Raw genomic sequence first — 12738 nt, 5'->3', positions numbered from 1 at the left:
GACCAACAAAGTCCATCAGAGCCAGCTCCATCTCTGTTTGTCCTTTGTGTCTCCCAAAAAAATTCAGATCCACTTCAACTTCTATTTTGCTTCCTGTCCTCTTGTTAAGAACCAGATCAACTTCAACCTATTCTTCTAATCCAGCTCTCCAATATGAACTAGTCCCACTGCATTTTCTCTTCTGTCCTTGCAATCCTTCACTTAGGTACAGCCCTAAATTAGTATTTTCTTAATTTGCAATCCCCTGCGTGGAACCAGCCACACCTTACCCTCATGGCCCATTCCTTCACCTCTAGGTCTGTCATGACTAGCTCATCCTTGATCTCTATCTCACCCAGTATTACATCGCACTGGACAGTTTTAACTTACAGTATGATGCTTTTCCATTCATTAGCTGTACTGATGAAACCACTTGTTTACTTCCAGTATAGTTATCCATACCAGATCCACCTAAATCACTTTTCCAGCACTCTCATAAATACCAGTCTCCTCCACCTCCAGTCCTCCAATCTGTATGAACAGGAAAATGAAGAATATTCATTTGTCTATTTATAAACCAGCTGATGCCTCTCTAAGACCATTTTCACTTCACCCTAGATCACCAGTGTAGTGGAAAAGTATTCACAGCAAATCCTAGAAGTATTGAGATGTGGGAAGCCAAGGTCTGAACTTGAGACCATGGATGAACGTATGCGGGCGGCGGCAGAATATTTTGGGGGCATAGTTCTGGATGTGGGTCTCATTGGCGCTTGAGTTTCGGCTTTGACCGTACCAGTTTGCTACATTCCTTGGCTCAAGGTTTGCGAGGCAGACTTAAGTATTAAATGTAATAGGTTGCAGGTTGTGAGCAACAATAAAGTTAATGGAACAAGCAGAGAGTTTTCAGCGAGTTTCAGTGGAAGATCGCTGAATGTAGTGGGTTGCAAGTTAGCCTTTAACTCGGCAAGCATTCGACCATGCGTGGTGGCTTAAAAAGCCACTCTCGCCAGCATTCCAGCAGAACAGCTAGAAACACTGTTTTTTAAAGGAAGACTATCTCTAATGTAACTAGCAGTTGTACCTAAGCTAATATAGAAAAAGTCTGATGGAAAATGTACCTGGAGTCCTTCGATTTATTTCTTTGACCAGCCAGGGCTATTGCAATTAGAGTGGAGACCTGCAGTGTATGGTTCCACTACCACAATTTCACTAGCCCCCTAGGCCAGTTATCGCCAGAGCTGGTTTCACCAGGGGAATAGGGCCCACAAAAAAACATGCCAGCCATAATGCCAAATAGTACGGTACAAAAAGTATTTTTATTAAATAATTACTCCCTCACACAACCTTGTTTACCCATTTGCTCTCTCAGTCCAGTAGAATGAATCCTCATGGGACTATGTAGGCATTCAATGTGGCAAAATAACAACCCCCAATGGATAACATTTGTCCCTTTCAGAACACCGTCGCGAATGAGAACTTACTAGTAGACACTCTCCATAAGAATGAGTAGGGCTGCGCTGGGTGATCGGTTTGTTGCAGTTCTCACATTTTGACCAATTAGTGCAGATACATGCATGCTTATGGCGTGTGTGCCAACTGGCCCGGGCTTGTAGAATCATGATAGGGGGGACTGCGGGTCTTCTCTGTATAGTTAGTAGCCCTGGTTGGTCACGCCTAGTTCTGGTAAAGGATCATTTTTGTCTATATTAGGTACAAGAGCTAGTGCTGGTTAATATTAGAGGGGGGATCCCACTCTGTTTTTTTATTTTTTTCTCTTACGTCCTAGAGGATGTTGGGGACTCCGTAAGGACCATGGGGTATAGACGGGCTCCGCAGGAGACATGGGCACTATAAAGAACTTTTAGTATGGGTGTGCACAGGCTCCTCCCTCTATGCCCCTCCTCCAGAACTCAGTTAGATTTTGTGCCCAGAGGAGATAGGGTGCATTACAGAGGAGCTCTCCAGAGTTTCTCTGAAAAATAATTTTGTTAGGTTTTTTATTTTCAGGGAGCACTGCTGGCAACAGGCTCCCTGCATCGTGGGACTGAGGAGAGAGAAGCAGACCTACTTAAATTATACGCTCTGCTTCTTAGGCTACTGGACACCATTAGCTCCAGAGGGAGTCGGAACGCAGGTCTCACCCCGCCGTTCGTCCCAGAGCCGCGCCGCCGTCCTCCTCGCAGAGCCGGAAGATAGAAGCCAGGTGAGTATGAGAAGAAAAGAAGACTTCAAGGCGGCAGAAGACTTCAGATCTTCACTGAAGTAAGCCGCTGCGCGCCATTGCTCCCACACGCTACACACACAGAACGGGCACTGATGGGTGCAGGGCGCAGGGGGGGCGCCCTGGGCAGCAATAAACCTCTGATCGGGCAAAAAAGGGTACATTAGGCTGCGGGGGCAGTAAATGAAGAGATCCCCCGCCATTTTTTGACTTTTGAAGCGGGACCGAAGCATGCCGCTGGAGGGGGCGGAGCTTGATCCCTTAGCACTAACAGCGCCATTTTCTCCAAAGAAAGCTGCAAAAGACTGGACAAAGCAGAGTCTAGGGAGAACGCAGGGAGTCAATCCACGGATTGGACTGGGTCACAGGGCCCTTCTGGGTCTCAAAAACGTCCCCTATCCCAAATAGTGGACACTGGTACCGACACGGATTCTGACTCCAGTCTCGACTACGATGATGCAAAATTACACCCAAGGGTGGCAAAAAGTATTCAATGTATGATTATTGCAATAAAAGATGTTTTGCATATCACTGATGACCCTTCTGTCCCTGATACGAGGGTGCGCATGTATAAGGAAAAGAAACCTGAGGTAACCTTTCCCCATCTCATGAGCTTAACGAGTTATTTGAAAAAGCTTGGGAAACTCCAGATAAAAAACTGCAGATTCCCAAAAGGGTTCTTATGGCGTATCCTTTCCCTGCACAGGACAGGGTACGTTGGAAATCCTCTCCCAGGGTGGACAAGGCTTTAACGCGCCTGTCCAAGAAGGTGACGCTGCCGTCTCCGGACACGGCAGCCCTCAAGGATCCTGCTGATCGCAGACAGGAGACTACTTTAAAGTCTATTTATGCGCATACGGGTGCTTTGCTCAGACCGGCAATAGCATCGGCATGGGTATGTAGCGCAGTTGCAGCATGGACAGATACCTTGTCAGCTGACCTTGATACCCTAGACAGGGATACCATTTTATTAACCTTGGCCCACATTAAAGACGCAGTCTTATATATGAGGGACGCACAAAGAGACGTTGGGCTGCTGGGTTCCAGAGCCAATGCCATGGCTATTTCTGCGAGACGAACTCTATGGACCCGCCAATGGACGGGTGACGCAGACTCAAAGAAGCATATGGAGGTTTTACCTTACAAGGGTGAAGTGTTGTTTGGGGAGGGGCTCGCGGACCTGGTTGCCACAGCTACCGCGGGTAAATCTACCTTTTTACCTTTTGTTCCCCAACAGCAAAAGAAAACTCCACAGTATCAGATGCAGTCCTTTCGGTCGCATAAATCCAGAAGAGGTCGGGGCTCCTCCTTCCTTGCCAGAGGTAAGGGTAGAGGAAAGAGAACACTTGCTTCGGCTAGTTCCCAGGAGCAGAAGTCCTCCCCGGCTTCTACAAAATCCACCGCATGACGCTGGGGCTCCCCTAAGGGAGTCCGCACCAGTGGGGGCGCGCCTTCGACTTTTCAGCCAGATCTGGATGCTTTCAGACGTGGATCCTTTGGTGATGGAAATTGTTTCCCAAGGCTACAAGCTGGAATTCGAAGAGGTGCCCCCTCGCCGATTTTTCAAGTCGGCATTGCCAGCTTCACTCCCGGAGAGGGAAGTAGTGTTAGCTGCAATTCAAAAGCTGTGTCAACAGCAAGTGGTGGTCACGGTTCCCCTGGCCCAACAGGGAAAAGGGTATTATTCAACCCTGTTTGTGGTCCCGAAGCCGGATGGTTCGGTCAGACACATTTTAAATCTAAAATCCCTAAACCTGTACTTGAAAAAGTTCAAATTCAAGATGGAATCGCTCCAAGCTGTAATATCCAGCCTGGAAGGGGGGGATTTGATGGTATCACTGGACATAAAGGATGCATACCTTCATGTCCCCATATACCCCCCTCATCAGGAGTACCTGAGATTCGCTGTACAGGACTGTCATTACCAGTTTCAGACGTTGCCGTTTGGGCTTTCCACGGCCCCGAGGATTTTCACCAAGGTATTGGCAGAAATGAAGGTGCTCCTGAGCAGGCAGGGAGTCACAATTATCCCACACTTGGACGATCTCCTGATAAAGGCGAGATCGAGAGACCAGTTGCTGAAGAGCGTGTCGCTCTCCCTAAACGTGCTGCAACAGCACAGTTGGATTCTGAATATGCCAAAGTCACAATTGATTCCAACGACTCGGCTATCATTCCTAGGCATGATTCTAGACACGGAACAAAAGAGGGTTTTTCTCCCATTGGAAAAAGCCCAGGATCTCCAGAACGTGGTCAGAGACCTGCTAAAACCAAAAAGAGTGTCTGTTCATCAATGCACTCGAGTTCTGGGAAAATGGTGGCGGCCTACGAGGTCATCCCCTTCGGCAGGTTTCATGCGAGGACTTTTCAGTGGGACCTTCTGGACAAGTGGTCCGGGTCCCATCTACAAATACATCAGAAAATAACCCTGTCCCCCAGGGCCAGGGTGTCTCTCCTGTGGTGGCTGCAGAGTGCTCACCTTCTAGAGCAGTGTTTTTCAACCACTGTGCCGTGGCACACTAGTGTGCCCTGAGCAGTCTCCAGGTGTGCCGCCATAGAAGCAGAGCCAGGCCCGTCAGTGTGCTGCCGCTGAGACCCTGGAACAATCAATACTGGTGGGTTTAGTGGTTGCAGAACCAGTTCTAATTTTGGGCTTGGGCAGTGTTGGGCTCTTCTGGCTTTCTCAGATGTGGCTCAGGCGTTACCTATGGAGAAGCTGCGACATGATATCCTAGGACACGCAACTGCACCATGCAGCACCATTACATTTGAGCGTGCCTTGGCAATATTTAAATCTTGTTCAGTGTGCTGCCAGTTGTAAAAGGTTGAAAATCTCTGTTCTAGAGGGTCGCAGATTCGGCATTCAGGACTGGGTTCTGGTGACCACGGACGTGAGCCTCCGAGGATGAGGAGCAGTCATACAAGGAAGAAATTTTTAGGGACTGTGGTCAAGCCGGGAGGCTTGTCTTCACATCAACATACTGGAATTGAGGGCCATATACAACGGGCTACGACAAGCGGAGTATCTTCTTCGCGACCTACCAGTTCTGATTCAATCAGACAACGTCACAGCCGTGGCTCATGTAAACCGCCAAGGCGGGACAAGGAGCAGAGTGGCAATGGCGGAAGCCACCAGGATTCTGCGCTGGGCGGAAAATCACGTAAGCGTTCTGTCAGCAGTCTTCATACCGGGAGTGGACAACTGGGAAGCAGACTTCCTCAGCAGATACGATCTCCATCCAGGAGACTGGGGACTTCATTAAGAGGTCTTTGCAGAGATAACTAGTCTTTGGGGACTTCCTCAAATAGACATGATGACGTCACACCTCAACAAAAAGCTTCGGAGGTATTGTGCCAGGTCAAGGGACCCTCAGGCAGTAGCGGTAGACGCCCTAGTGACACCATGGGTGTTTCAGTCGGTCTATGTGTTCCCTCCTCTGCCTCTCATCTCAAAAGTGCTGAGAATCATAAGACGAAAAAGAGTGCAAACAATACTCATTGTTCCAGATTGGCCTTGAAGGGCCTGGTATTCGGATCTTCAGGAGATGCTCACAGAAGATCCGTGGTCCCTTCCTCTCAGGGAAGACCTGTTGCAGCAGGGGCCTTGCATGTTCCAAGACTTACCATGGTTGCGTTTGACGGCATGGCAGTTGAACACCAAATCCTAGCTGGGAATGGTATTCCAGAGGAAGTTATCCCTACTCTGATAAAGGCTAGGAAGGAGGTAACGGCGAAGCATTATCACCGTATCTGGAGGAAGTATGTATCTTGGTGTGAAACCAAGAATGCTCCTACGGAAGATTTCCATCTGGGCCGTTTTCTCCACTTCCTACAGACAGGAGTGGATATGGGCCTAAAGTTAGGCTCCATTAAGGTACAGATTTCGGCCCTATCTATATTCTTTCAGAAGGAATTGGCTTCTCTCCCAGAAGTCCAGACTTTTGTAAAGGGAGTGCTGCACATCCAGCCTCCTTTTGTGCCTCCAGTGGCACCATGGGACTTTAACGTGGTGTTACAGTTCCTTAAATCACACTGGTTTGAACCCCTTCAAACGGTTGAATTAAAATTTCTCACCTGGAAGGTGGTCATGTTATTAGCCTTGGCATCTGCAAGGCGGGTGTCAGAGTTGGCGGCCTTGTCTCCCAAGAGCCCCTACTTGATTTTTCATGCGGATAGAGCAGAATTAAGGACTCGTCCTCAATTTGTGCCTAAGGTGGTTTCTTCGTTTCATATGAACCAACCTATTGTGGTACCTGTGGCTACGAGCGACTTGGAGGACTCCAAGTCCCTGGATGTAGTCAGGGCCTTAAAAATCTATGTAGCCAGGACGGCTAGGGTTAGGAAGACAGAGGCTCTGTTTGTCCTGTATGCAGCCAATAAGGTTGGCGCGCCTGCTTCTAAGCAGACTATTGCTCGCTGGATCTGTCACACGATTCAGCAGGCTCATTCTATGGCTAGATTGCCGTTACCAAATTCGGTAAAGTCCCATTCCACTAGGAAGGTGGGCTCCTCTTGGGCGGCTGCACGTGGCGTCTCGGCATTACAGCTGTGCCGAGCAGCTACTTGGTCGGGTTCAAACACTTTTGCAAAATTCTACAAGTTTGATACCCTGGCTGATGAGGACCTCGCGTTTGCTCAGTTGGTGCTGCAGAGTCATCCGCACCCTCCCGCACGGTTTGGAGCTTTGGTATAAACCCCATGGTCCTTACGGAGTCCCCAGCATCCTCTAGGACGTAAGAGAAAATAAGATTTTAAACCTACCGGTAAATCTTTTTCTCCTAGTCCGTAGAGGATGCTGGGCGCCCGTCCCAGTGCGGACTAAATCTGCAAGACTTGTATATAGTTGTTGCTTACATAAGGGTTATGTTACAGTTGAGATCGGTCGTTGACTGATGCTGTTTTTGTTCATACTGTTGACTGGTTGCGTATATTCCAGGGTATACGGTGTGGTTGGTGTGGGCTGGTATGAATCTTGCCCTTAGATTACAAAATCCTTTCCTTGTACTGTCCGTCTCCTCTGGGCACAGTTTCTCTAACTGAGGTCTGGAGGAGGGGCATAGAGGGAGGAGCCAGTGCACACCCATACTAAAAGTTCTTTATAGTGCCCATGTCTCCTGCGGAGCCCGTCTATACCCTATGGTCCTTACGGAGTCCCCAGCATCCTCTACGGACTAGGAGAAAAAGATTTACCGGTAGATTTAAAATCTTATTATTTCATTTCTTTTTTTACAGTATCTAGACATATGGAGTAGAGCGAGTTAGCAGCTGTCTCGCTGACCTCTGATCTTTCTATTCTTCTGCAAGTTAATGTAGCGCAATTCTGGCTATTTTACAACTCACACACTTACCGTAGGCAACTTCTATGTATAATATTAGAAACATCTGGAGGACTGTTGTGGTGTTTTAAAAACAACAGGGTTAAGATTCTGGTGTGTTATGCTGTCCTTGCATTCTGTTGCATATGGTGACTAAAATGTCACCCGAAAATGGCAAATATTACAAAATCACAACCTATTACATTACTCCTTCAGTCTTGTGTATCATTGCCGACGGTGCATGGCCCCAGACACTGCTAGTGCTGGCAAGGTTCCTTCCTGATGAATTCCCATGATTTGCGGGAGGCGGCGAGAATACTGCACACTATAGTTACGAAAAATTGGGTAATCTTTTGATCCACTGACGCTCAGAAGAGCAGGCTATTGGTGGATGGATTATTTCAGTTATTCGAACCATTTACTGTACATTGTGGTCGGGAAAACCAGTTTCTGAAAATGTTAGCACTTCCTCATATCCACACGTAGCGACTACTTTTTTTTGGTGATCCCCAAGGGACACTGGATGACACCCATTTTTTTATTTTAAATTCTGTGTTTATTTAATGCACAAAATGCATTCAAACAATGCAGACATTACAAACCGAATCCAGAGCACAAATACGAATCGGCAGTCGGTCTGGAAGGAATACCCACATTTTACACTCAGTTCTTTTAAGTTAAGAAGTTGAATGCATTTCCTCTTTCAGACTTCAATCCACTCTTTTCTGGACTGTGGGGCTTGGTTAAAATAATAAGTAATTATCTTTCCTATTCTCATTATTTATTTTGTTTGCCCCCAACTCTGCACAAGCCTTTAGTCTCTGTAGCCCATGATTCCAATGTTACCCCAATGCATCACAGAAAAGGATTAAGCATACATTTTAACCCATATTATAGTACACAATATGCCCATCAATTATCTTTTGATGTGCTGTAATCTTGTTTTTCTTCTCTCCGTAGTTTAAAGCGCACGCCTCGAAGTATTACCCACACCTGTGTGAGATCATGCAGTTTGACCTGATTCCTGAGCTCCGCGCTGTGCTGAGAAAGTTTTTCTTGCGTATCGGAATTGTATATAAGATCTGGATGCCAGAAGAGCAATCACCACTGGACAGTACACGTCCTTCTACATAATATGTTCTGTCAGCAGTCTGTGGAATATGGGACAGAGGGGGCTCTTCCTGTCAGGGTGGAGGAATGTTGGCAATTATAAGCAACACTTTATTCTGTAGAACAACCCTGGTTAAATGACTGTCCTGACGTTACCATCCAGGATTTTATGTTACTCGTCTGTTCTGACTCCAGTAGTCTGCGTCAGAACAGCAGAAGTCTGCTCGCCTCTTGCCAGATGACCCCACATTGTTGTGTAGGTTTATCAGTTTTGAAACATGTTAAATTAAAGGGTGTGCTGTCATGTCTTTGTTTTCCTTAATGTATTGATTGGCTGCAGAGTTTGGAATTATTTTAGTTTTTAGACGGATGAGACAAATTCTATATTTTTATTTTTGCTACTTGGTCTGAAGCTTTTTCATAGTCTCAATGTATTTTACAATTTCTCTTCTGTTTTATGGTTGGTTCGTTCCTGCTCTCTGCGTTGTTTTTGCTGCTTCACTGTATGAAACACAAACCTGAGTTGGTTTAGGGGGAAATTAATGAATAATGGGTCTGAATCTCCTGTATAACGTTCTGGGCTATTGGCATCACACATACTGTGTTACATATCTGTTGGAAACTACTGGCGTGCCATGTGTTAAGTATTGCAACTCTCACTTTTTATTATTATTATTTAGGATGTTCTTCCTGGTGGAACATTGATTTGTAGAATTATCCATTCACACATTAACAAATTAGATGTGCGGGCACTAAGGGGTATATTTACTAACGTGTGGGTTTATAGAAATGGTAACCAATCCGATTCTAGCTATTATCTTCTAGAAGGTGCTAGAGAAATGATAAGTAGATTGTGTTTGGTTGCTGTGAACAACATCTGCACGTCTATAAACCCGCACTTAGACAGCAGACTTTCCCCTAATTTTGTCTCAGCTGTCAATGGAGTTCTCAACCTGCTTGTTATAGAGAAGTCTTATAAACAGCAGACTGACAGCTTACCGGAATTTCTCATACACATTCAACCAGACACTTTCTAGATCTTCCTCTGTACCTTTCACATGAGAGAAATATGTATACACAACAATGTATTTATTAACTTTATTTGATTTTATTAGAGGACCTTGAAACCTAAAATAACCTTTATGTAAAGCATCTACATTAAACACTTTTTAGGATTTTCAAAAATTAGAAATAAGAGTGAGATTTATTTTTTCTCTATGGACAGCAGATTGTCAGGATTCACCCAGAAACAGGATTGGAAGTTTAGTGCGTCTGTTAATGGAGAGCAATAACTCTGGCTTCATTACATAGAAACTTCAGAAATTGTCCTGGTATAATGTGATTACACAAATTTACTAATCTTATTATAACAGTGACTCTCATTCTGCCAACCTGTGTGCAGCGATTTAACATTCAGTTGGCTGCCTCCAATTTCTTTAGTCATTTCGCTGTATTGGAAACACTTGCAGCATTTAGCAATCTGTTTCTCAATGAACCTCCTCATTACTTAATGGAGAGAGCTGGACGTGTTGCACTTTTTTCACTAACTTAATCTCAAATCACGTTTAAACATTTTACATTAAATGTTACCTTTTTTCAGTCTCATTACTTCCGATCTGTTCTAAAAATTCACTGTAAACTAATGGTTTGCAAATAATTATACAAGTACATTGTACAAATCCAGTACAATGAGTGTAAGGTAATACAATATATATAAAAATGTAAGATAGGTGTTGTGATGGTGTTATCATACATAGGGTGAGAGTGACAACACCCCATAACTTTTGGTTCTTGTGTAAAAATTGGTACTATAATTTAAATTTTTAGCTTTAAGATGGCAAACCTTTTTTTTTCTTAAATTATCATATCCAGACTGATTTACTCTCATATTATGGATATTAGAAGTCATCAGCACTGGTGGGCAAAATAATGCAGAATTTAAAAGCTAGCCAGTCGGTAAATTCTAGTTGCGATCAGGATTTTCTAAGATGCTTCTCAAACTTCAGGCCATAAGTTTCTATTGAGGTGATATGAAGGCTGAGTACATTTATACAGGGAGCTCTGAGGCATCTGCTAATAATATTCATTTAGTCCACAGTAAGAGAGTGTTACCCCTAATATTACAGGAGTGTTCTTAATCTGTACTGATGTCATGTTATAGAGCACTATGTTTACGTTTATATATAAGATCCATGCCAACTCTATGTTTAAACCGAAAATCTAATGAGATCTAGCTGCATGTGTTTTATCAGTGTTTATATGCAACCTTGGTTCCCCAGATTTATTCCTCCCAATATCTGGACTATGATCTTCATTTCAGAAGGGAGAATAGAGGAGGATGTTCTGGTGGCTCCAGAACAAATACTATTTGATTGCTTCCACTGTAAAGAATCTGGGACTGATAATTCTGTTACAAAAGTCAGTATTCCGTTCAGCCAAAGTACTAGAAAGATGAGATTCTCAGTCTGCTATTATTAATAAGATGTACATTTTGCATATAGGTAGGTTGATTGCTCAGCTACTTACCTTAGTAATAATATTGCAGCAGGCAATTGCAAGATATATGTGCAGCCCATCCCAGTATGTCCCCCTACACTTCTTGATCACACACATATATATGCGCTGTTTGTTTTCATTCTGTTTCAAATGTCTAAATTATTTATTTTCTCAGATAAATTATCTATAATTTTTAAAGCAAATTACCTATAAACTCTGTGATGTTATGGATTTTGAAGTTGCTGATTACAGACAAACTCTTCTGGATGTATACATTTTGAAATAATATGAAATGCTATGTAAATTTTTCTATGTAAGATAATGTATCATATTGTTGTTATATATTATGCTTTAATCAGGTGGTAAATCAATAAAGCTTTAATGGTGGACTGTAACAACCATACTGTAGGCATCCCAATGAGTCTTTATAAAATGTAAAAGGATATCCACTTGACTCCAGATCCACCTGTGAAAGAGCATTTGATGGCTGTGGGGAGAAAAAATAGGTCTGTAGATAAATGGCCTGGTTCTCCACTCTCCAGATCTGATCCATCTCTCCCCACTGTCTCCATTACGATGGCAAGAGAAGTACTTACACAGACAGGCTTCTGCAGGCAGTACTAAGGAGGCAACATCTCATTAATTATTCACAACAATACAAAGTACCAGAAATGGTTTCACATTAATAACAGAACTGTAATAATACATTTTATAATTTTGCTTTCAGCCTTTAGGGGACCCTGGACCATAGGTTATAGAGGCTACTTTAGGACTCTGAAATGTTTAAATATACAGTACCCTTTTCTCTATCTCCTTCCTGCAGGGAACTCGTTTCTTTATTTTATTTTAGAATACTGGTAGGGCAAGGTGGCTTTTTCATGTAGACTTAATTATTTTTCTGTTGTAAAAGCTGCCCATTAATGTGGCTTTTGGAAAAGTAATGGTCAGAGGAGATACCTTTTTGCATTGTCTTGTTTTCCCCATTCTCTCGCCCTCTTATTAACATGGGAATTCTCTTGAGGAAGAACCATGTTTTCTACTGACAAGACAGTGGAAGGGGTGCCCTGTGTTGCCCATGTGTCATTGAGAGCAGAGGTTAAAGCTGTGGTAAGTCCTCCGGAGTTGGTACAGAGTATGCACAAAGTTGAACATTCACCTATTGTGATGTGAGTCCGGTGAGTGAAGTCTCTTTTAAAGATCGCCTCAAATTATGCAAACAGCAGTTGATAGAATCATTCTTCAAGATGGAGGCCACAGTGTTTGGTGGCTCCTGTCTGGATGCGCTAACATCGCTGCAGTGAATATTCTCATTGGAAATCTCTAGTAAATAGCAGAAACTCAAACAACTGGAATATGCCATTAGCTCTTGGTATATTACTCATCCTAAGTATTCCCAGCTGCAATCCAGTAATCCTGGTGCTGGGGTGGGCAATGCAAGGGCTTATGTGAATGTTTACATTGTTCTACTCCGCCTGCTGTGGTATTATTCATTTTTATATTAGTGTTTCTCCGGCAGGTTATCCACAGGATAACAATGGAATATGATGAAGCGACAGCGGATTTGCACCAATCTGTCAAAGCTTTTTTGGCCTCCCAGCATGCAACGGGCCCGTCCAT

General features: G+C 44.1%; 1 protein-coding gene across 2 annotated transcripts in view; it reads left to right on the top strand.

The window, feature by feature from the left end:
• ARFGEF2 (ADP ribosylation factor guanine nucleotide exchange factor 2) overlaps positions 1 to 11524 on the top strand; it is a 125853-nt gene extending 114329 nt beyond the window's left edge. For both annotated transcript variants that reach the window (XM_063958894.1, XM_063958893.1), the window contains one exon: positions 8476 to 11524. In XM_063958894.1, the coding sequence (XP_063814964.1) occupies positions 8476 to 8649 (174 nt within the window). In that variant the 3' untranslated portion in view covers positions 8650 to 11524. The remainder of the gene's footprint in view (positions 1 to 8475) is intronic.
• Positions 11525 to 12738: the final 1214 nt, after the last annotated feature.

The sequence above is a fragment of the Pseudophryne corroboree genome, chromosome 3 (assembly GCF_028390025.1).
Source record: "Pseudophryne corroboree isolate aPseCor3 chromosome 3, aPseCor3.hap2, whole genome shotgun sequence".
Classification (NCBI taxonomy): domain Eukaryota; kingdom Metazoa; phylum Chordata; class Amphibia; order Anura; family Myobatrachidae; genus Pseudophryne; species Pseudophryne corroboree.
Note: the sequence above shows the minus strand (reverse complement) of the source record. Positions and strands in the feature narration are given on the sequence as shown.